This window comes from Pseudochaenichthys georgianus, chromosome 13 (genome assembly GCF_902827115.2).
Source record: "Pseudochaenichthys georgianus chromosome 13, fPseGeo1.2, whole genome shotgun sequence".
Lineage (NCBI taxonomy): Eukaryota > Metazoa > Chordata > Actinopteri > Perciformes > Channichthyidae > Pseudochaenichthys > Pseudochaenichthys georgianus.
The window spans coordinates 27,944,967-27,969,979 of NC_047515.1; the positions used below are offsets into that span (position 1 = coordinate 27,944,967).

The following is a 25,013-nucleotide window of genomic DNA, read 5'->3' on the forward strand; positions in this document are numbered from 1 at the left end:
CAATGATTTAAAGAAAAAAAAAACTAAACTTAGGGAATTAGATAAAATGCGTAGATCAGCTGCACTCTAGACATGTTACCTTTTACTACACTACTGAATCCTGGATCTACAGATCCTCTCTGATGATTCAATGACCCACTTTAAGAACGAGGAAGACTTTGAGTGTCTTTCTGCTTTTGAAACCTGGCCATGACAGTTATTGACTTGCCATTGGCAGGCAAGTAGCTCATAACATCACACAAACTTCTGTCTGACATTTATTACTCAAGCGTTTTCCCATCTGCAAAAATGCCAATAAAATATGAACCAACTCTCAGTACATTTACTTAAAGTAAAATCGCAATAGTGATGATTAAACACAGTATTTCAGCTTAAATCGGTTGCCAGTTGAATACGCATTTAATTCAGCCTAATACAAAATAGTAGCAACAAACATCAACTCTATAATCATATCATAACAGTCACATTGTACAGTAAAAATACTACTTCCATGTGTTGGGCCTTGGTTCTGGGTTCTTCATGTTGTTTGAGACCTTGCAGGATGCCAGGTGTCTCTCTCAGTCTGAGCCACTTTCTTTTGACGTTCTTCTGACTCCTCTTTGCCTGAGGTGTGAGTGTTGGCAATGCACACCATGTGCTATTCATAATTTCATGCTGTTTGATTTGGATTGAAGAATCGTGCAGCACTCTCTAAAAATCTGCAGCAGTACTCTTCTCACAACTGCACTTGTAATACCTTTTCTTTTGTTCATAAATAATTAAACGGGGAAACCCATTGTGAAAAAGGCACAGTAAATACAACTGATGGGTAATCATCACAGTGTTTTATCTACAAGTCCGGAGACAAGTTTTAGACTGTAAAGCTGTCCAACTTACATTAGCTAGTGTTATGTTCATGTGTAAGTGAGGTAGCAGGCTATGCAGAGCCTGAATAAATATTATCACGCCCCACTGGATGTACCCAAACACTCTGGTTAGGCTGCAGTTACCTAAATAAACCAGAGGTGACAGCCTCTCTGCAGTTTTTGAACCATAGTGGGTTAGCTTGCCTTGAGTTCTGGGGTTTCTCTTTTGCTTGGCTCTCTAATAACCATAAAAGTGTTTGGTGTGGTTCTGAGATGAATAACGTTGGTAATGTTTTGTTTGATAATTAAATATTAAGAGTTTGGCGATTGTAGTTCTGTGAAAGTTAAGTCCCAGCAGTGCCTTGTGTTTGATACTGCAGCTTTTCTTTCCTAAGGTCTGTCAGTAAGCCTTTTTCTTTCTCCGTCAATCTGACTTTCAAACTCAAGCTCTCCTCTTCCTTTTCTCCTTTTCCACCATCGCTGCTCCTTTTGCAGCAGAGCAGCAGCCAGTCAAGCCCGGGTTGCAGCATGTGTCCGTGTGCAGCATTACGTTATTAATGTCTGCCTGTGAGACTGTGTAGCTCTCAGCTGGAGCTACGAAAAAACCTGGAGCAGCCCTCAGTCGCTGTCTTCTTCTACTGGGTCGTGTTTCTGTGAGTGTGTGTCTTGGCCATCGGCAGAATGGTAAGAGCAGCGGGTCGTTTGCATTGTGATGAGAATTTAGATAAGCATGGCTACCTCTCCTGGTTTATAATCTGAAGAGTCATGCACATCAGTCATGTTTTAATTAACCTGCCTTCAGTTGTTTGACAGTCTGATGCTCTGATCAGAACGGTGCCCTTCAAAATAGTTTAGATAATTCATAGGGAAATCTGTACAATTGATAACATGCTAATGACTGTCTGCCATCAATCTATAGACTCTGCATGTCTTGAGATTGTTCATCTGTTGGCAGTGGCACTGAGGTGAGCAAGTGTGAGACTTTGCCTGGCATATAACAGCCATAGAGGAAATAAAAAGGATGCATCCCGGTTGCAAACAGGTTAGCATAACATTTATTGGAGCAGCTGAAGTCACTGGCATCATCATTCATGTGTGGGTAGGGTACTACTTGTGTTAAGGTTTCCAAGCTTTTTTCTGTGGTTCTTGGTGTGTGTTTGGGCATCAAGATAAAAGAAGTTGATTGCATCCGGGAGGAGGAGAACAGATGGGAAGCGAAAGAGGAAGGGGACAATTATGTGCAGTTCATGTTGGAGCCCAGGCCGGTCGGGCACCACCCCAATAGTCACCATAACGCCCATCACGCCATCTGTTAAGGCTACAAGTCACGGGTTGACTCTCTGAATCCTTATAAAGAAATCGCAGAAAGGGTTTGATTTTACAACTATCCTGGGCTTGTCATGTACATAAGAGACCTCTAAATGTGACAGTTCACTTGTCAAACACCCCTCAAAGTGTTGAACCACATGAGAGCAGACACTGTGGAGGCCGCATGGTGGGAAATCAGCTGTAGTTGGCTCATTCACAATCACAGGTGAGGCCCAGATGTGACAGCTTTTCAGCTTCAGTGTGAAGAGAGATTTTCTGAAATGCTTACCCGAATATTATGCTAATCTAAGAACGCAGGGATTTCTCTAAGGAAAGCTCTTGTAGGCTGAATTTAGGGTTCTCAGGTGCTTGATGAACTTAACCATCTTTGACATACGAGATAAACAGCTCAATCACCAGGGAGTTACTGAAACCAGGTGAAACATCACAATGTTCTTTATTTGGAGAAGAGATGTTGAAATTTGTATATTTATCTCCCTAACTTTATTTATGTAAGTTTACAGACCAAAGCATTTCTCTGTGATAGATTTCAAATGATGCTTTCTTTGGAAATGAGCTGGTACAGAGGATTTTACTGTCACACAGTGTTAACACTTTCAACTATCTGACTTGTTCTCACTAAAGTAACACGTTGGTCAGAACTAATGTGTAAAGGCTGTACCAGAATGTACATGTACACTGACCATCTGTGACATTCTACTCTTCACTCAAATATACATTTCTCCTTCCTCCCACAGTCTGAGGCCTGTTTTTGCAGCAGTGTGTTACCTTTTCCTGGGGCAGTATTTGGTTATCAGATACATAATCTGCAATCATAACAACGCCTTCCTCGAATCATTGAAATCTTCTTCCAAGAGACAAACTCAGTTATTTTAGATGCTGAGGGTTTTCCTGGAAAAGGACATTATGGAATGAAAATATGTTCAGTGCTGTTGTGCTGACTTGACAATTTTTTTAGACATACACACCAGGGCTGAACGATTAATCGATTTTAAATCGAAATCGCGATTACATTTTTTTTTCTTCTTGTGTGTCAGTCATCCACACCAATCAGAAGTGCTGTGCTCCACATGTACCATTCATTGTTAACCAATCAGAAGTGGCCCATGATAGAAGGTGATAGACAGATTGATCCAATCACCTGCCAAGTATTTTTGAAAGTGCCTGCCCTTTCCAAATGGCTTCCAATGGAGCTTTCCTGGATGGTTCGGTGAAACAAACCATCTGGGTCAGGTTAGTAATGCTCCATCACATGTTTTACATCTATTAAAGGGTGAATCTTAAACTGGAGCTTGACTTTAAAGCAACCCAACGGAAGTTTCATGTAAGTTTAGTTCTTTCACTCGTAGCTCGGGCTGCGGGGGTGCGAGAGACGGGAGCACGTTGATGCGACCTTCCTAGCCGGAGATATGGCCACATTTTACAATAAACTTCCGTTGGGTCGCTTAAAAACAAATATCGCGAATCGCAATCGCAATATCCGTCAGAAAAATCGCAATTAGATTATTTCCCCAAATTGTGCAGCCCTAATACACACTGTATTAAATATTGATCACGACAAATGTTCACCGTCTCTCAACTTTAGAAGATAGAATTACATACAGATGACATTACCGCTGTGAAACTGGCCTGTGAACCGTTCATGCTGTTGATATTTCTGACTAGTCTTTCAACCATCCCCTGCCCTGCTGATCTGTGAGATTACCTGAGATATGTTTGTTTCATAAGATCCGACTAGATTCAAGAGAAACATTGAAATCAAGTTAAAAGAATACCTTTAATTACAATGCCTACCTTTAATTACAATGCCTATCTTAATTACGCTCAATAAGCACTTCCACACATCATGTCTGTTTTATAACAAAGCTCTGCTCTCTTAAATGACTTTAATGTGTTAATATTGTCGACAGGAGGCCTGTGGTATTAGGAAATGGGAATATCCAGACACTAGAATGCTCCTTTACCTTAGAAAACCTTTCCATAAGGTAGCTCTTAAATGGTTAATGATCATTAATGGCAGCGAGCTACCATTCACTGAGCTGTTGGAAAAAGTCTTGAAGTGCACACACAGCGGCTGGTTTGAGTTGCACATTACATTCTTACTGTTACAGGGCTCTGAGATCAACCAACATGTTGTTTCAGTCAACAAAAAGCACAAGCATTTTGAGGCAATTAACAACATTTTTGGATGCCAAGCTCAAATTTGACAAAACAGGGCTGATAATGTTAATGTAGTGTTAAAGCTGCACTTCACAGTTTCTCTCCAAGGCATGTGTTCTGCCTGTGGTGCAAACTTTCTCCATAGTCAAACTTTTTAATGGATATTGCACATGATGTAATGCACAATAAACCTCCAACATGCCCTGGGGACTACTTACTGTGGTTTCTTAAGCTACTGTTGCAAAAGTAATGAATCCCAGAATAGTTCATAAACTTTCTGTTTGTTTCCACTTTGGCAAGAAATAAAACCCAGTCCAGACACTGATGTCATTTATCTTATTGAATCTGTTCACACACAATGCCAACAGTGTTTCAGCAGATCTGTGGCTCCGACCGCAGACTTCACCCTCTTCAGAAGCATTGTGATAAGGCCAGCAGGAGCCACAACTCATACAAGGTGGTTTTGTGTTCATGTAATTTTGGAGTTATTGACTTCCTTTCTCCAGGCCAAACGGAGTTCACCAGCCTGCAGATGTTGATCTTGTTGTTGCGGCGGTCGCCCTTTGTCTCCGATGTGTTGGTTTTTCTCTGCCCTGTGTGGGTACGACTCACCAGTCTAACTGTATTAATAACACTTTACTGGATCCAAGTCAGCTTGTTCTGCGGTCTAGTTGTGATTAAGCAAACAGGAAGTGGGAAACTATACAATTCTAATTCCTGTTTCTCATTTGAGTCACAGTGCAACTCATGAAAAGTCAATCCCTCTGCCAAAGATGGTGGATTTAAAGTGTTCACGAGATGCCACACCTTTTAGCTGTGATAACACTACGAGCTCTCATTTTGGATCAGATCCTTTTCTTTCTTTTTTTGGCTGTTCATACAGATTTTGGCCCCTTTTGCGTATTGTGTGTGCTTGTTGATTCAGATAAGCTCTAAAACTGGTATTTAAAAACAATTCCATCTTCATTTCAGCCAGTTTACATTATACCATATGCTTCTTGTTAAAAGATCACAGGCAGAATGGTGCAAGCATCCCAAAAATGTAGAAGTTGATAAACCATAATTGCCTTATTTTCTGTCGTTTTCCCCTTTGAATCTTTTTGTGTTATTAAGTAGCTCTCGAGAGAGTAATGAGTCAAATAGAATAAAACAGCTAACATTATCATGAGACAGATTTTGGGCCAGCTTGAAATAACACTCTCTGCAGGAAGAGGGGGTTCCTGTGGGGTCAGTGGACATACCGACTGGTATTACCGTACATGATGCATAAACCTGGCAACCCATTCACTTTGGCAACCAGTTATGTGTCTCTTAAACCTGTAAACCTTTAGATGGAAGTTGATTGTATTACATGGTGGGATTAAAATGAATTAACATGAACAAAGGAATTCCTCGCTTGTAATCTGGAAAAGCCTCTCCCTTTTTTTTTTAAAGTCATCCAGTAGAACGCAAGCCCCTCCACATGAGCCTTTGTTGCACCATGCCACCTTTCTAAGGGGGGGAAAACAAAGTGAGAAAGGGCTTCAGCTGGCTTCCAACAGGAATCTCTCTGTGTCAGATAAAGAGCCTTAATTGAATGGAGGAGGAAGTGTAAATTCAGCAGATCCAGCGTTCCTCGCCATTGTTGAATAATATTTATGTTCCTGCTGAGAAGGTGGATATTTGCTTCAGAGGGCGTCAGCCTCCCCTGACTGTTACTGTGTAAGATGTTTCATCCAGTTTCTCAGGCCGCTCAGGAGAAAATGTATATCCAATTCAAAGTTTCTGCATATTTTCTGCATATTTCCTGTTGACCTCAAACTACACAGGTTTTCATTCTTTCCTGGATTTTCCTTATTCTCTTGTAGGAAGCAGCCTGCTGTCAACAAAGTCACCGGACTGCTCGTGCTTGGGGTTAATGTTGTCTTGTGTGTACTTTGCAATATAAACTTTGAGTGAAAGCGGTGTACAGTGCTGCAGGCAGGGCATATTTTTGGAGGTCACGTTATTGGTTCCCTCGCGAAAGCCAATGGAATTTTCCATCATATTTTGTATATTACAGAAAACAAGCTCTGTGGTAAACAAAGACTTGTAATACGTTTTTTTCAGCTACTCTTAAACCACTTTCGTTTTTGAAGTGTAAATGCAATCCCAGAAGTAAAAGGCTAATGTTGGTTTATAAACCGACTACACTTCAATCCCATGACTTCAAATGACCAATAAGCTAAAGCGGACTATAGTTCAGCGTGACACAGTTTAGTAGTCTTGTTTAGCCACTTGTTAATAAGCCTTTTTTAGGACACATTAAACTAAAGAGTAGGGTATATTAGCTGATGTATGTCACAACTTAACTTTGAAATATATTGAGCTAGTGTTAATCAAGAATATTAGGACATTTTGACATGTCGCATTAAGAAAAGTACACTAGTCGTCACAACATTATTGATACAATTAATACCATGCATGAGACACAAATACTTGTACAAACATCTGCAGCTCCATCTACAGTCCTGCTGTTGTGTCCCAGTCACAAGCAGCAGGTGGCACTGCCCTCCCTCCACTGTCTGCTCCCATAGGGTACGGCACCATCCTCTGTAATAAGTAAATGACAGTGTGTCCTTACCAGCTCCATACATATACAAAACAGACAGTCATGCTTTGTGAAGATGCAACTAGTAAATCAGTCTCCTCTTGTTTGTAAGCTGGGGTCTTTTGTTGAATACCAGCCTTTGTTGGCTACAAAATGCTGGTCTGTGTGAGCAGTGGCTTCTATCAAGAAACTCATCCAGCCCCGTTGGACCTGAGCCAGGCGACCCCTCAATGTAAACAGGGACAAAGAGACATTTTAATTACGACCAGCAATGTGATCATCAAAGCATCGTATAGACAACACTCTACTTTCATGTTGGGTGTGTGCGACTCTTGTGTGTGTGTGCAGGACAACGTTTGAGTTAATGCATGTGTGAGCCTGGGATTGTACTAAAGCCGTCCATCCCTCAGGCAGTCAGCCTTTCAGACAGCCCATGATAATCACCCTCATGATGAGGAGCTGCCAGAGAGGATTACAGCAGACCTGAAGTCCTCTCCCCAGACAACATCTTCAACGCTGCTGTCTGTGAGCATACATTCTGCCCCCTCTCATCCAGGCCAATACAGTGCATGTGTCACATTAAGAGAGGGGGGGGGGGGGTTAAGTGAGATCTGCCGACTGAGTGGTTTGTTGACCTGATACTATTTGTGTTACTCTCTTTCTGCTACTTATGGTAGTTATTACTGTTGTATACGTTGGCACACTTTGCAGGGCAAGCTATTAAGATTGGGATCGAGTTACGTTTAGTTCTTCCTCCCATAAGCAGGAAATGAACTCTCAGCTAAATTCTGCCTGCACTTTTTTCTGTCACTTTCTTTCTCAAGTTAAACTGAATTAATAAACATTAGGTCCCAGACACAAGCTGCACTTTTTTTTAACTAGTCACAATCTCTTATTTTTACAAGCCATACAGTATATCACTATCAGTACCAATTGAGCTCATTCACTTTCGTACAAGATCCAAAGTCATCACTTAATCACAAAATCCTAATTCCTTAAGAATGAGTGAGTATTATAAGACTTGCAAAGCATAGAGATCCATTTGAGATTAATGAAAAAGCTTTGTGCCGTGGCCCACATAAGTAAGTGTGTGTGTGTGTGTGTGTGTGTGTGTGTGTGTGTGTGTGTGTGTGTGTGTGTGTGTGTGTGTGTGTGTGTGTGTGTGTGTGTGTGTGTGTGTGTGTGTGTGTGTGTGTGTGTGTGTGTGTGTGTGTGTGTGTGTGTGTGTGTGTGTGTGTGTGTGTGGGTGGGTGGGTGGGTGGGTGGGTGCGTGTGGGTGGGTGGGGGTGTGTGGGTGTGTGAGCGAAAGACAGGGAGAGTGTGTCTTAGATAAAAAGATTATTTGTAGCATGTAGGCCACAAGACACCTCTATTCCACATCACTGAAACACACACACACACACACACACTGATTCCTCTTGTACCACTCTGGCCTTGGCTCTGCCAGCTGGGAGGTCTGGGTTCGATGTGACGGCCATTGTAAGAGGCTATGTGTTCACTGCCTTTGTAATCCTCAGATGCTCAGTCTCCTTTTCCTTTTTTATTTAACTCTGATTTGATTGATTCGAGTTTCTTCACCTTTATTGTTCCTGATATAGTTCTAACTAACTAAAACACATGTGCACTCTTCATACATGCACATGTTATAGTGACAGAGCTTTTTTGTGCGGTCATGTGTGTGCTGTGATCCAACATGTGTTGCTTTGAGATTGAGTGCACGACAGGATTGTAGCGGGGCGACAAGGCATATGTTGTGGAGCTCCTACAGAGCATCACCTCCTCTGAAGTCAGGGTGCCTCTTCAGACTCAATCTGCCGTCACTTTAGCTGCTGCTCATCTGCATCTTCAGCTGCCGATTGGCCAACACACCAGAGCAGGGTGGAGCTATAGAGATGCTCCAGACAGAGTGGCAGAGATCGAATGTGTACCTGTTTTAAAAAAGGATCTTTCCAGTGAAAGTGTGTGGGGGTGGGGGGAACCGGAGAAGAACACTGGATGCCCTCTGATTGAGGAGGCAAGGAAACGTTGGGTGCCCTGAAACTCCAGAAGTGACACTTAGTCTGAGGAGACGATTTTTTATCTCATCGTCCGGTGGAACTAAAGGAATACCACGCGTTCTGAATGGACACTATGGCAGCATTTTTAGAATCACACAGTGACACAGAGGTATGTGCTCATTGCTCTCCTTCCAGCTGACCCTGCAGTTAAGTGCATCTCTGTGTTTGTGGTTTCCTCTGTGTATTTTCTCTCCCTAACTGCAACATAGTCCTGGCTGCAGGTTTCCCCTGTGCATATAAACAACATGTGTGTCAGAGTATAGATTATCCATGAGCTGGACTGTTCACATGAGTACATGTGACCAGGCTTTGTGCTCAAGTATGAACATGTATAATTAACAACAATAGTCCGCTGAGCGACACTACTGAGAGGAGTATCTGTTTCCCACATGTCTGCAGTGAAGTCGAGCTTTTCCCCGCTGTCCACCTCTGAGATGTTAAAGACGTATTGATCAGCTGTGACAGCTTAATGCATTGAGAGTGTCTCTGATGGCTGAAGACACTGACATGAATCCATTTGGGCAGAAATGCACACACATTTAGAATACTAGCATTTTATGTTATTCATTTGACTGTTGAAATTACCATATTTTTCCAAACCAAAAAAGTAGATTTGTGGTCAAATGGAAGTGTTTGGGGAAGGGAGACTATGTATTCCCTCTTTCAGTCTGTCTCTGTCGCTATCTCTTTCTATTCCTCTCTCTCTTACTTTCTCTTTCTCTATCCCCCCCCTCTCTCTGTCCTGAGCCAACTTCACACAGAGCCCTGCTATAACCATCCAAACAACCACAGCATTCACACAGAGCACACATGGCTCACTTCACCACCTGCTGCTGGCCTCACCACGAGGGGAAACCTCACAGCCTGGGCACAACATTCACTTCTGAAACAATGTTGTTTCTGCTGTAAATCCTTTGAATAGCTTTGTTGATATTCAGCTTTTCGTTGTTGTTGAAACTGTCTAAAATTCAACCGGAACTTAAGATCACAATGTTTACAAATCAGTAGCTCCCTTGTCTGCTACAGCATCTTCTTCACTGACCAGCATACAGTCGAGTAAGCATTCCTGCCAACAGGGGCCGAGTCGGCCACGCTAAAATGATGTAGCATTCATTGAATAATAACATAGTAATTATTGCTGGATTACAAAGGACTCTGTTGAATGCGTCTCCTTTCAAGCTGAAATATGCTTTCATCATAAAAGGTCATTAACAGCGTGCTGTATAGTTTCTTTATGGCCGTTTCTGATTGCATTTCCCATGTCATACAGAGAGCACATGAAGTGGGCTTTCCCCAGAGAGCTGTGTTGCATGCAACAAATCATCGTCCATCAGCACTGTGGCAGCCAAGTCTGCGACCACCATCCAAGACTAACAAAGCAGCGAAGTCAACCACACAGCTTATTAATGTTGCGTTTCATGTCCTTCAATTGTTTCTCAGGCACTGCATGGGCTTTAGTCCCACCGTTACATATACCCCACAGCTCCGTAATGCTGAAGAGGCTGCTTACAATGGTCTCCTTGATTAACTTTATCTGAAGAGGGTATTTGTTTCTGTTGTGAAGCAACCTGCCATTTGCCCCTAAGACTGCTTATTACATTTAATTAAAAGTGGTGGATACCTGGAACTACTGTTGATGCAATAAACTGCTCTGGTCAAATTGCTGCTTTCGCCCCACTTCGCTCAGTTCACATGACACACAGGACATTCCAGGCCAGCATCTCCATTAAGATCTTAGATGAAGTTCAGCATGTGAGTCTGTTAAGGAGCGGCACGCTAGAATTGCAGGAATTCTGAATTGTCATTGATATACCTTTATTTCATTTCTAAGTACGTCTAATGTGATTGGCCGTAGTAGAAAAAGTTTTGTGATTATTTCGCTGTGTTAGGGCTCATTTATCACAGGCCGCTTTGTTTTGTGTGTTTAGCTTGTGTGAGGCATTCCAGCCATGTGTCTCGCTCCAGTTACTCGATGGCACTCTGGACTTGAACCAGTCACCCTGTGGTTTCACCTGGTCTGAGGCTTATGTATTCTGTTTCATTGCTAACACGCCCTGCACGCATCACTGCTGATAAAGGTTGCTTATTATTAGTCACCCTCAAGAGGAACTGAAATGTCAGATCGGCCAGTTATGGAAACTGTAATTGGTTCAGGTCTCAGCTGTGACTCGCTCCACTGGGAGACTCTGTGTGGCCCCCTAATGAAAATGTGTGAGCGCATTATATTTATTCTAGTTAAAGAAGACTGTTTGCACATCCTCTAATTAATATTGCAGAAAAAGGATGTGGAATTCTCAAGTTCTTGGAGAATTGGTTATAACCTTCCAAACTTTTTATCGACTCAAATTAATTGTAGTTTTATTTTTATAGGAATAATGACTGTGACTTTTTCTCTATTGGCATAGCTTGCTAGATCTGGATTGATGTTTGTACTGCCAGTGAATCATATGCTTCATGAGTATATTGATTTATCTGTGACACACACGACAGCCTGACTTTGGTTTTAGATTGGCTGTGATGGTAGTGGCCGTACTTTTCACTTTGACAATACACACATGAAAACATATGTCTGACTTCCTCCTGGATTGTGGTGAATATGTGGAAGACTAAAGTTCAGTTAGTGACGCAAAAGAGTAATTCAGTTGGAATGAGCTGAAGCAAAGGATCGAGTGATACTGCTTCTGTGACAGGAGATACTCAAATGGCTTGATTAGGTTATGAACAAGTGGAAAGGTTTGCGTGTGGAAAAAGTGCACACTGAACATTGGAATAAGTCTGTTGAGCTTGTACGTTTGTTGAAGTGTAATAATTCCCCGATATCCTTTGTGCCAGGAACACCAAGTAGCGTCATGGATAACTCTCCCAAACCCTTTCTTGTTTGAGCAGCTTTCTCTGTTCTTCTAGTAGTGCACCTGCTTTCTCTCCAGTTCCATCTCATCTTCTTCCTTTCTTTTCCTCCGTTGAGTGTCATGATATCAAATATGGAGCGCAAATAGGCATGTATAAATAGAAAGGTGCTATTCACCATGAAACCCTTTCCCCTCTCATATGCATTACACCCTTTCAGCTGGGTTTTTTCCAAAGACTTAAATATCAAGACTAATTACCTCATGGACTAAAAACTAGCTGGTTCAGTGGGAGAGGGAAGGGTTGCACCATGTTTCACTTTAGAGAGCTTAGTGGAAAGTTAATATACTCCCTGCAGTGCACACACACACACACACACACACACACACACACACACACACACACACACACACACACACACACACACACACACACACACACACACACACACACACACACACACACACACACACAGTAATTACTTTTAATAGTAACATTTCCACACAGCATACCGAAATATGACCAATGATACATGTTCTGACGAGTTTAGTACTTATGTTAAATCCAGATGTTTCCAAAAATGTTAAAAACCAAGAGAGGTCTTTAATTGTAATCATGCTTTCGTTTTCAAAATGTATACAGATAAATAAAATATATATAGTATGGATGTTAGAGGTTAATTTGAGACACACACTCACACACACACACGCGCACACACACACACACACACACACACACACACACACACACACACACACACACACACACACACACACACACACACACATGATGAGACTCCCAGGCATTGTGTCTTCATGCTGCTGTGTTTCTTGCACTCGTTGATAGTCAGATGACTTGCTACGTGCTGCTCACATTTGCATATGAACGAGGACGTCTCCTTAATGCTTAATGTGGTTTGTGAAGACAGGTATATAAATAGTTTCTAATGAATGAATTAATCATCCTAAGTAGTGAGCTCATTAGCATGGCAGCTTCTGGTTAATATATCATGTGTTATTATAGGGGGATGTTAAGCAGCAAGTGGCTCTTCTTGCATTGTATTGGAGGAACAGGCTGCTCTCTCTCATGGCTGCAACATGTGAGGAAACATGTTGTGGTTATTGTTTTCTTCTATAAATGATCAGAAGTAGTGAATTGAGTTCTGCTTTTCCTCCCCTTTCAATTTGCTGCTATTATACAAGAAACTGCTTGGTAAAAGGGAAAGGAAATGAGTTCTCCACGTACTCTCTCTTCCTACAAAGGAACACAATTCCCTTGGGGCAATATTGCATTCTTTAACAATGTGTTTTCATTGACATTGCTCTGCCAGTACATTTTATATAAAGTTCTTATGTTGTGCTCCTCGACTCACTGTACATGTCATGACCTTTAGTCCCCAGTGTATAAGTATGCTGGAGTATACAGTAGTATAGGCCATGGAGAGTCCTAGGTCTGATAGTCTGCTGGTTGTGTCTTGTCTGATAAAGAGCTCTACTGCTAGAACGTGTACGTAGATCAACAGTAGAGCATGTACTCGGTGTGTATCCTGTGCACGGTGATGCGTGGCTGGTCAATGCTGCCGATCAGCCTTGCGGCGCTGAGTGGCTCGATGGGGGTGAAGGGCGCTGTGTCCTCTGGGATGGAGGCGTATAAATACTGGAGCTCTGGTCTCCCACTGCCTGCTGGAGTGGGCATGAAGAGCAGTGTTACACAGAGGCGGGACGAAGAGGCAGGACGAAGAGGCTCAGCGGGGCTTTAAGAGGCTGAGAGGAGGTACCACAGGTGAGGCTCTGCAGGAGAGGAGGTGTGCAGATGGAGAGGGTGGCTGGTTTTAGTGTCTACTTATCTAAAGGGTAGAAGGCATGTCGAGTTTCAATGTTGTTTTTGTGCAGTTGGGATCGTGGCAAGAGATTATAAATGATATATCAAAGATTTGTTTATATCAACCTGTTTGCTTTTTGACCCAAAGATCAAGCCCTTGAATGATAAGCTTCTTAGCCATTTTGATCCCAAGTCGTCAAAGCTTTGCAATTGACCATCTCTTCAATGTGGGTCACGGGATCCTGCATGTTGGTCATTGATCTCTGTTGATTGGAGCACAGTAAAGCAGGTCACTGGTTTCCTAAACTGTGAAACTATCAATTCTCCTCTGCCCTAAAGCTCTAAATCCCAGAATAATTAAAACTGCAGGCCACGGATAGAGGACATAAACCATGAGAGCCTGACACGGACATTTTCTAAAGGATTAGATGAGAAGCGTGTTATATATTATATATAACTCTGGTTCACAATTGATTGAGGAATGTAAATATAACTTCAAATAATGTGGACATTTTTCAACATGCAAACAAATAAAAACAAATAGTAATTGTAGATTTTGGAGTGACTGAATGAAATCTTTGGGCCGATTTTGTGATTTGATGTGTTTAACTTTGATGTTTATGAAATCGTGAAATGTCTCACTGCATGATGTGCAGCTGGCACAGATACTGTTTTTGGCTGGACTGGGGCATCTGCGCTCGTCTGTCGTTAACACTGAATATCAGATGAACTTATAACATAAGGGGTCGCTGTTATGGCAAGAAGTCAAAGCAGCATTGTGTTGGCAGACTGTGGAACCAGCAGCCCTCAAGGTGCCTTTCTAGGTCCCTCTCTAGGTCCCTCTCTAGGTCCCTCTCAAGGTCCCTCTCTAGGTCCCTCTCAAGGTGCCTCTCTAGGTCCCTCTCTAGGCACTCTCTCTGCTCTGCAGTCATACCATTTCTTCTGGTAAATGGTACGATCTTTCATATGTCGTTACTTTGACTTCATTTAATCTTTTTTTTTCTATTTTTTCCATTTTCTGTCTTTTCTTCATTTGTCTTTTGTGAACACATTTACTCCTTGTGTATACCTCTCCCGGCTCTTGAACCTCATGCACCTGATTTCCATCTGGCGGCGGCCTCTCCCTCCCTCTTCTTGACCCTGATAAACCTTCTCACCCGTGTGCTCCCTTCTGGTTGGAGATTGCAAAGTTCACTTTAGCTCCAGTTGCGATGGAGGACAGTGATCATGAGGCGCACTCATCAGACGAGCATAACTCCGGCCCTGCCTCCCCTAAACACAGCATACCAGACCATGACCCTGAACAGGTACCGGTGACACCTCCAAACCCCTACACTACCAATGAGGTTCCCCTTCATAAGGCCAACTTAACTGTACCAGCTTACTTCGCCCCGACGATAAAAAGCAACACGTCTTATACCAAATGTTCTTCACGTGTCCTTGCAGCAGCCCACTCCACTTACCCCTCAGCTGATGCTTAGTGCATAAACACAACAGTGCAGAGTCACAGTATAGGCCTTCAGCTGACTATAAATGGCATCATTGCATTATTTATCTCTGTGCTCGACTAGCTTTAGTTTTTAGTAACATGAGTCTAGAATATGCAGCCTCAGCTGTGTATCCTCTTACTGGAAAAACTACACTTTGTTATTTTTTATTTAAGCTTAGTGTGTATTACATCTAGAAATCCAGGGATGAAGAAAAACTTAGCAACCCTAATGCCTGGAATTGCCCTATTCATTTAATAACAACCATAAAAAAGCCTTTTCTTGCCTCGCATTAGCTCTGTAGAAGTTATGATGTGTCAGGAGATGTATACTCCTTGATGTAGGAAAAACTCTCTCCTCTTTCAGGAATGTGGAGTTAAATGTACGCGCCCCAAGTATAACAGCTCATTCAATATTAGTGATAAAATAACACTTATCCACTGAGATAAATGTCTGGGATTATATTTCACCCCTTACATATTGTACTCATAAATGATTATAGAAAGTGATTACCAGCTGCATTGCAATGATATGTTTTTTATTATTTACCCTCACAATAAAACTATAGCAACCGTTTCTAAGGGTTTAACACATTTTCCACCGTCTTGATCTCCTCTCTTCCACATCGACACTTGACCTTTCCTCGACCTCCACCCTCTACTTTTTTCCACATATTCCTCTTCACCTCCTAAACCTCCCCCTTCAACCGTGGCGTCCCTCTAGCATTCGGACCATTCAGACGACTCCGAGGTGGAGAGTTTTATGCAAGACCCTCACCACCAAGGAGAGCACGACCACCATGACCACAAGCACCACCTCCATCACGACCACGAGCCTCACGATGCAGGCAGGGAGGCTGAGGGCGAGGACCGCCCCCACACCCCGTCATATTTGCGTCCCCCTGTGGCGGGCAGGGCTCAGTCGGATTCAGGTTCAGAGCCCTGTTTCCCAAAGAGCAAAAGTGTGGAGTTTGACTTGCCGTGCCCCGCCAGCCCCCCCAGACCCAAGAGTCCCTGGGCTCGATACGACCCGTACGACAGTAATAAGGTAACACAAGGACATAAACCCACTGAGATGTTTGTGTTCAGTTCTGCTGTCAAGGCGATGTTTGTTTGTGTCGATCACTTCAGACTGATGACGACAGTTTGACTGATCCTGTGCCTTAAACTCAAAGTTGCTTTATGTATCAAAAAGGTTTAATTGTGCTTATTTCCTTCTGGTGGAACAGGAAGTGATTAGGGCTCTGTGATTTTGTGTTTGTTGTTTGTTCCGGTCTCACACCTTTTGTAGGAAATATACCTTAAAACCTATTTTTGGAGAGGTTCAAATGGCGCTGAATAATTATAGTTTTATGGTAGTTCTGGCCTTCCTTGCTTTTTTAGGACCAGGACAAGGAATACGTGGGCTTTGCGACGCTGCCAAACCAGGTGCACCGTAAGTCAGTAAAGAAGGGGTTCGACTTCACGCTCATGGTGGCAGGTAAATCCTCGTTTGCAGATTAGCAGATATTTGAGCCTAAACCCACCTTTTACTTTGAAGTAAAACCTTAAACCTCGCTATTTTCGTCTTTGTTTGTCTTTGTTTGAAGGGGAGTCTGGCCTGGGAAAGTCCACCCTGGTCAACAGTCTCTTTCTCACAGATCTTTACAAAGATAGGAAGCTGCTCAATGCTGAAGGTAATGCAACCACAGCCTTTGATATACTCACTTTCTGACATGATTTTGAAGAATTAGCGCTTCAACGTGTCAAAGTTAATGTTAAAAAAGGTGTCTTTTTTTCTCCTTTTCCTAGAGCGAATAACACAAACAGTAGAAATCACCAAACACACAGTGGATATAGAAGAGAAAGGTGTCAAACTGAAGCTCACCATCGTCGACACACCCGGGTTTGGGGATGCTGTAAACAACACTGAATGGTACTTAAGAATGAATCATCTGATATCTAAGAAAATGACCAATTTGATAAGATTCACAGAGTAGCCCTTTTGTTCTGCATGTGCAGTAGCTCAGCTGTTGCAGTATTGCCTCGGAGACTGAACTTCCCCGTGTGTTTTATCTCTAGCTGGAAGTCCGTGGCGGACTACATCGACCAGCAGTTTGAGCAGTACTTCAGGGACGAGAGTGGCCTCAACCGGAAGAACATCCAGGACAACCGCGTACACTGCTGCCTCTACTTTATCTCACCCTTCGGTCATGGGTATGACAAATCCACAGTGCTCTCATTAGGATTAGTCCAACCTCTCTCTCCTAAATTACTCCGAACAACGGGGAACATGAACCCCTCTCGACTGCAGTAATGTCTGTGCTGGCCTTTGCAGACCAGTGACACAGCACCTTTTCCCCTGCACACACACCAGAACACACCACCTGAGTAATTGATCATACTGGACCAGTATTTAACTGCAGTGCTTTCAGCCCCATTATTGTAAAAGCAGTGCTCCTGTCAGAGTTACAGCACTGCTCAGCTGCCTTCACGGGGATTTAGTGCGTCCACTGCAGTGCTTTAGCTCTAATCAATCCTGCGTGCTGACTTGGTGCTTTTTGCTGCCGTTGTGCACATGCACTGTTCCACATGCACTGTTCCACATAACTGTGCTCATTAAAGAACAAATATTCTGCGAACCTAAGTAATGCTGCAGTGCATGTTCAGAGTCACTGTGATGGAGTAACTGCTCCATCTGTTGGTGAGCTTCAGTCATTACTGATCAGATACCAGGAGGTCACACAGAGAGCAAACCTCCACCGCAGTGACCGACCAGAGACATCGCGTAATGTCTAACAGTACATTTTATGATTCTAGTGTGCAACTAAAGTCGGGATAAACATTACATTATTTAATGATGTACAGAGGGCAGATTCAGACACACCACACACTTCTGCTGGGTCATCAGTGATGATTGAGAGGGATTATTTCTGTGAAAATCTATGCATTTCTTTTGAGTAAATCCTCATTGTGGCTTTAATGCTATTGAATGTTTCTTGTCTCTTTTAGCCTCAGGCCTTTGGATGTGGAGTTTATGAAAGCTCTCCATGAGAAAGTTAACATCGTCCCCATCCTGGCAAAAGCAGACACACTCACCCCTAATGAGGTCAAGAAAAAGAAAATCAAGGCAAGGCTGATCTTTCAGATCTGATCTGGAAACGCTGTTGATCTATTTGATCCCATGAATGAAACGTCTTTCCCATTTTCACTGTGTCCTTTCTCCATCGACTGCTCCCCCGTAGATCCGAGAGGAGATCGAGCAGTACGGCATCAAGATCTACCAGTTCCCCGACTGTGACTCTGACGAGGACGAGGACTTCAAGCAGCAGGACCATCAGCTGAAGGTGAGAGCCGAGCTGCCAGATGTTTCCCCTCTCTGTCCCAGTCCATCGTGTTTTACAACGTTTGGGATTCACAGGCTGTGTAAGTCAGCAGTGCACACTGACTGCTTACATGGATCAGTCAGTAAACAAGATAGAAATCACTGATAGCAAGTATTCCATCATACATTCTTATTCTTATTGGACAGGATTTTCATTTTTAGAAGTTTTTGTTTTCATGATGAAAACTGAGAGAATACTAGTTTGCTTTGTCTAGTTTAAAAAATTGCGTAGCTGCTGGGTCAATCGTGCCTGATTCAAATAATTATTGTTGTGATTAGTTGAGAGCAAAACCATACCATTTATTTCGGGGTTTTTCTAGATGTTTGAACATGCGGGTATCATTTGGGAACGTTAGGTTTTTTCTATCAAGTACTGCAGCCTCAACGATTACCCAGTTATTATAATGTAATGATGTTAAAATAAAATCCAAACCAGACCATATAAAACAAGGCAGCAGGCTGCTGAACACACACTCTCCAGGACTTGTTGTTTGCTCTCGTCGCGTCATTAGCGAGGCAGTATTTCTCTCTTCTGATGTGTTAACTGCAGCAGACAAATGACAAAAGGGAACAAAAGATCAAATAATCAAAATAATGAATGGGAAATGATGGTTAATTTGACATAAAAACGTAGTTTCATTTGAGAGTCCGCCGAAGTAAGCAATTCATGTAAGATGGCTTAAAGGAGGCTAATGTGTAAAAGTAAAAACACAACAATAGAAAACATCTGCACTGCACCACTGACTGGTCCATGTACACCCTCCCCAAACACGTCTTTTGTAAATGTGGTTTTGATTTCACGATCCTTCTCTGTTCTCCCAACCAGGAAAGCATCCCCTTCGCAGTGATCGGCAGCAACACAGTGGTGGAGGCCAAAGGGAAGAGGGTGCGAGGCCGACTCTATCCCTGGGGCATCGTAGAGGGTAAACCTGTTCCCTTTTTTCCATCACAATGTAATTGATTTGTAGCAACAGAAGTTAAACAGCCTGTAAACACGCTGTATGGCTGTATATATGTTTCATTGATGTACAAAGAGAAAGAGCTGTGTGTGTTTGCATCTCTTGCATGATTCAGTACCAGCAGACTTTCCCTCCCTCTTTGTTTTGCAGTGGAGAACTCGGCCCACTGTGACTTTGTGAAGCTGAGGAATATGCTCGTCCGTACGCACATGCAGGATCTGAAGGACGTGACCCGGGAGACTCACTACGAAAACTACAGAGCTCACTGCATCCAGAGCATGACCCGCATGGTGGTCAAGGAGCGCAACCGCAAGTACGCTCACACAGAAGCAATCACACACACACACCTGTACATACTGCATCAAGTGAAGAAGAAATATGAGACATTTTAATATCAGAATAATAAACTATTCAGATCAGTATCAGGAGAAATCAGTAAATAATCTGTAAAAGTTGTTTTTTGAATTGATTGTTTTTTGATTGCTCCTGTATTAACATTACCTCTAACCTTTTAACCTTAGATCTATGTAAACTAGGTCACTAATATCCTGATTCCTCTAAATGTCTTTCTCTTATTTTAATACACTATGTTTGTACTTTTTGTTATAGTGGAACAGAAATGAACAGGAGAACTGAGCAGACATTTCAACAGCGGTAATACAGCTCACATTTTATCAAGTTACGTTCATATTAATCCAAGGAAGAAAGAGAGGCGAACAGTAAATACAAATCACCAACAGGGGATCCAGCAATAATCCCCACCTCAGTCATGAAGTCCTCAAAGAGAATTAAAACACATACTCGGTGAAAACCCTGAACAAATGGAATCACAGAAAATAAATTGGAGAATGATTATACATTTGGTAAACTGGTTTCCCCCCAACTTTAAGTATTTGTGTTGATAATGTTGATAATGTTTCTATATACAGCCAGTTTGTAATATGTAAACACAGCAAACAGTGGACCTTACACTGAAAAACTGAAAAGTTGACTTTAATTGAATGTATTATGTCAACAGATTACACATAATTGAATTAGGTAAATTAAAGCAATACTATAAAGTTGAACCTAATATTGTTTTATTTAAACGTAATATTACTGCTCAAAGATGATGTGGACTCTGTTGATATAACAAATGTAACTAAGGTCAACGGTTCATTTTGTTCAGTGTAGGCTCAATCGCCATTTGGTTACTTCCTTCAGGGATAGATAGCAATACTTAGTTTGAAACGATTTCACCAGATACTTCCTTGTGTTATGTGTAATATACATATTCATATGTAATAACCATGTCTGTCAACACATTGTTGCTGTAAAGTGTACATTAGCTCTGTCAACTGCATTTGGTAGAGGGCAACTAATTACTGAGTGCCAGAGGTAGATTTAAATAAAACCATGCGAGGTACTGTTTAGATAAGTTTAGATAATGATTGTGATAAGATCAGCCACAGCTGCTCTTTACCTGGTGTCGGCTTTGATAGTTTGGAATAGGACATTTACTTTTGGGCACCATGACATTGATAGACTCTACACAGAAACACATGACGTTTATCTGCTGCCAAACAGCTTCCATCCTCAGTGTCTTTTACAGATATGCAGTTAAATCCCTCTTCCACTATGACTAGCCAATGACATATCAGATCCAGATGCAGCTTTGTGATAAATAAATAAATGTAGAATTTCTCTGTAACGTGTTTCTCTCCACAGTAAACTCACCAGAGAGAGCGGCACGGACTTCCCCATCCCCACGGTGCCCGGAGTGGACGATGAGACAGAAAAGCTCATCCGAGAGAAAGACGAGGAGGTACGGCGCGCTGAGTGCCAGAAGGACTCACAGCACCAACACGAGTCTGAACACAGCCACGAGCACTCAGAGCCTCAGCCCAGCGCTGAGGCACACGCAGAGCACAGAGATATCTCTGATGAAGCCCTCTGAGAGTTCTCACAGATAATGTTCATATATAAGATTTATTGGAAGCACACTCAGGTCATGTTTTCTGAGGTTGACAATGAGTAGCCTGGAAAACATGGATTAGTGTCAATTCAAACCCCTTCTCCCCTCTCCTTTGGCCCTTTGAACTGTCTGTGGGTAGGAAAAGAGAATCGTTCATAATCTCATTTTCAAAGTCAGCTTTTATCCCCGTTAGTTCAAACGTGTTCATGGAAAGTTCTTCAGACAGTGCAGAAATCTAAAAATATTAGTGGAACTAGGCACTTACATTTCAACAATAATTTGTTATACCCCAAGAGCTAAATACAATGTGTTTGAAATATGATATACATTGTTTTTTTTGGCATTTAGTTAGTAAACATATTGTTAGAGTAAATATCATTAAAGTAAATATAATTATAGATTTTAGGCTCTGAAGATGAGCAGACAGACATACAGTTAGTTTTCATTTTGATCAAACACAGACCTTTTGTTTCCAGTCCCTTCCCTTTCCCCACAACATCCATTTATTTTATCAAATAAAGAGAACATTTTTCCTCAATTGCTTTTATTTTTTTTGTATAACAAACACTAAAATGTGGTTAAAACATTAACAAACAATTGATCAAATAATCGGAAATGTTTTCGATAGTAGTTTCAGTCATTGTCCAAGCACAAAAGCTACACACTTCCCCTTTCCAGCTGGTCAAAAGAGTCCCATTTTTTGTTTGCCTTTCCTTGTCTTGGATTTTATTAACATACATTTTTGGTTGTTCAGACAACAACACATTTGTGATTTTAATCAAAATAACTGACACTTCGCAATCTCACTTTATGTTGGGAAAATCGAGAAGTGAAATGATTTGTATTGGGCGCATAATCAACTACAAAAAAAAATCACACCACAAAACTGTTTGTGTTTGTGCCACAGTTTAACTGGATTCCCAAAAACTTCATAGCAGTTCTTCCGATTCTTTTCATTCTTTAAAACCAAACAATTCAGCACGATGAACGAGACAAAATAATGTTTTGCTGCTTCTGTAATATTGAATACTTGAAGTTGTCAGCGGCTCACTGCGGTTGTTCAGGTCACGTGATCTAGAAAGTCTGATCTCCCGGGGGTTATTGATTAGTTGCCTCTGCAGTCACGTGTACATAATGAGCCTGTATAAAAGGCTGGATACCCAGATTTCCCATCGCCATGAATGCAACAGTAGATGACTCGGCACTAACTGTTGTCTCTTCTCTCCTCACAGTTGCGGCAGATGCAGGAGATGCTGGAGAAGATCCAGGATCAGATTCAAACTCAGAAAGACGGCTATTAACACAGAACAGTGTCTCTCTGTAACTGGGATGAAAAGATTTAAGAAACACAGGATAACTTTTGTCCCTTTTGTCCCTTTTCAAGAACATTGACTTCCCTCTCTGTCCACCCACCTCCACCTCGTCGTCTCTCGGATCAGGGACCTGCGAGGAGGCGGTGCGATGTTCTCACGTCTGCAGCTTATCCTCTCTGACTTTACCACTGCTGCAAAACACTCCACCCTCTTCTGTTCTGTCAAAAATTATAATGTAATGATAAGGATGGTTGAAGAGCAGCGTATGCTGCGATCTGATTTTCCAAACATCTGATTTGTTAGCCACATGATCACAGGGTTGTTTTATTTTCCTTTTTTTTTTACATGAAGTCTGATATGAGGTTTACATGTGGGGACCTGCTCAGATTTTAAAGCACATATTTCTGGTGCAAGTGTTTATTTCTATTATCTATAGGTCAACATGCATACTATTTAATTTTCTATATGAAACTCATAAAGATTTTTGTTCCTAGTTTTATTTGGACTTCACTGCCTGATAGTACGTATGGTTGATTGTTTTATGTTCATTTCCCTTCAGCTGAGGTTCCTGATTATTCGTTTGGTTTATGGATTGTTAAGATTCATTTTGATTTAGTGTAAGTGTCTGCATGTTTATCATTGGTGCCACCTCTGCTGCCTGACATCATGGATGCTCAACAATGGCCAGTCTTAACGCACTGCAACGCTAACTTATTGCCATATCAACGTTCACATAATCTCACTTTTTACATGATAAATGAGTCCTTTATTGTTTGGAGAATTCCCCCAAAACAGAGTTGTTTCAAAGTGATTTTCTCTCCTGATAAAACCACCAACTGTTCACATGTGAGAGCTGATGATAGGACTTTGAATATTAGGCTTGCATGAGAAGGGCCATGCAGTGTATTTATTTTTGCATGTGTGTGAAGGTTTCTCTGATTGCAGATCAATTTAGTGATCATAAGGTTATTTATGGGCAATGACAAATATGTAGCTACTTAGTTGTTGGGGAAAGGATATTGAAAAGAGGTGGATTTTTTTTCCTTCCGTTTGGTATAATTTTGTCCTTAAGGGAACTCATGAGTTGTGTGCTAACCTTAATGTTTATCGTATAACCAAAGCCACAATGACCAACTTCATTTTCCAACATTTTTTATTTTTGTTTTGTGTTGACATGAAGAATAGGACTTATCAAAGCCAAGAGTAATGAACACATGTATTGGATGAACTTGATTCTCTTGTTATATGTACTGTTGTTACCCCTTTTTTGGAAATTAGATAACTCCGCCATGTTGCGTGACCTTGTTATGTAAAAAAAGAATTACATTCCTCGAATTCTGTCCCAGAGTCAGGTATTGCTATTGTTTCTGAATTTGTTTTATATTAAATTTGTCTTTTGTTATCCTACTTTTTGGAGTATATTTATGTAATAAAATTATAAATGAAATGAGGATGGAGAAGGCAATATGTACAAATTCTAATATTGTAATAAAATATGAATATAATTTCATGTCTCCATCTGACATTGGGTTTTGCTTTTATGTTGTGAAGATGTAAGCAGAAGTGAATGATGTGGCTTGATTTGAATAAATAATTTAACCTGTAACACATTTTTATTAACTACTCCTATACGACATGTTCACTACATTTTCACCACCTATTACAAACTGTCAGTTATATGTGCCTTTATTTTTATGTTTAACCCTGGCAGCTGCAGGTTTTAATTTGACTATTTTCTATAAAATACTATGACTGTTTTTATTTTTGTGATGGCAAACTAAAAATACCTTTTATTTATTGTTTTAAGGAATACAAAAAAAAACTGAACACAAGAGGGTTTAATAAATATACCAAGCTGGTCCAAGGTATTGGAGCCTTCAGGAATAATGAATAATATGTTTCTTCTTTAAGTCCACAATATCTTTCTCTTTAAAAAAAGAAAAGGACTTTTTTTATTGGATATAGCAGGAAACATAAATACAGGAAGGGGGATAGAGAGGGGACAACATGCACAATTGAGATTTGAACTCAGGCCCTACCAAAATGATTTTTATCAGGGTGCAAATAGTATCAGGTTGAGCTACAAAGTTAGCTGCCTTCCTTCAATCATGTTTACTAGCAATCACGTTGCTAGGCAACAGCATGGGTCCATTCTTACTTGCTGTCAGCTGATGTAATTCACTGACATCAGCAAATGGATCCTTCAGATTGATCATCTTTGCCTTGATGTGTTAGAAGTGTGGAGGTCTCAGATCATTGCAGACATAGGTTTTGTAGCAAGCTAACATTAGGGAGACTTGCACGTCTAT

General features: G+C 41.5%; 1 protein-coding gene across 3 annotated transcripts; it reads left to right on the forward strand.

The window, feature by feature from the left end:
* Positions 1–1,389: 1,389 nt before the first annotated feature.
* Positions 1,390–24,314, forward strand: septin4b (septin 4b). Of its 3 annotated transcripts, XM_034097788.2 has the most exons (13): positions 14,825–14,935; positions 15,839–16,162; positions 16,498–16,594; positions 16,704–16,790; positions 16,906–17,029; positions 17,176–17,310; positions 18,106–18,223; positions 18,339–18,440; positions 19,305–19,401; positions 19,588–19,750; positions 20,047–20,091; positions 21,145–21,241; positions 22,624–24,314. In XM_034097788.2, the coding sequence occupies exons 1-13, from the start codon at positions 14,840–14,842 to the stop codon at positions 22,690–22,692; spliced, it is 1,554 nt and encodes a 517-aa protein (XP_033953679.1). In that variant the 5' UTR covers positions 14,825–14,839; the 3' UTR covers positions 22,693–24,314. The 3 variants fall into 3 exon arrangements, with proteins under 3 accessions (XP_033953678.1, XP_033953677.1, XP_033953679.1); XM_034097787.2 differs by lacking the exons at positions 14,825–14,935; positions 15,839–16,162 and adding an exon at positions 1,390–1,529; XM_034097786.2 differs by lacking the exons at positions 14,825–14,935; positions 15,839–16,162 and adding an exon at positions 8,700–9,069.
* The last annotated feature ends 699 nt before the right edge of the window (positions 24,315–25,013 follow it).

Coding starts and splice junctions, on each gene's coding strand:
- septin4b (XM_034097788.2), top strand. CDS start 14,840: ATGGAGGACAGTGATCATGAGGCGCACTCATCAGACGAGCATAACTCC. Junction 16,163..16,497: donor ACCCGTACGACAGTAATAAG/GTAACACAAGGA, acceptor TTGCTTTTTTAG/GACCAGGACAAGGAATACGT. Junction 16,791..16,905: donor GAAGCTGCTCAATGCTGAAG/GTAATGCAACCA, acceptor TCCTTTTCCTAG/AGCGAATAACACAAACAGTA.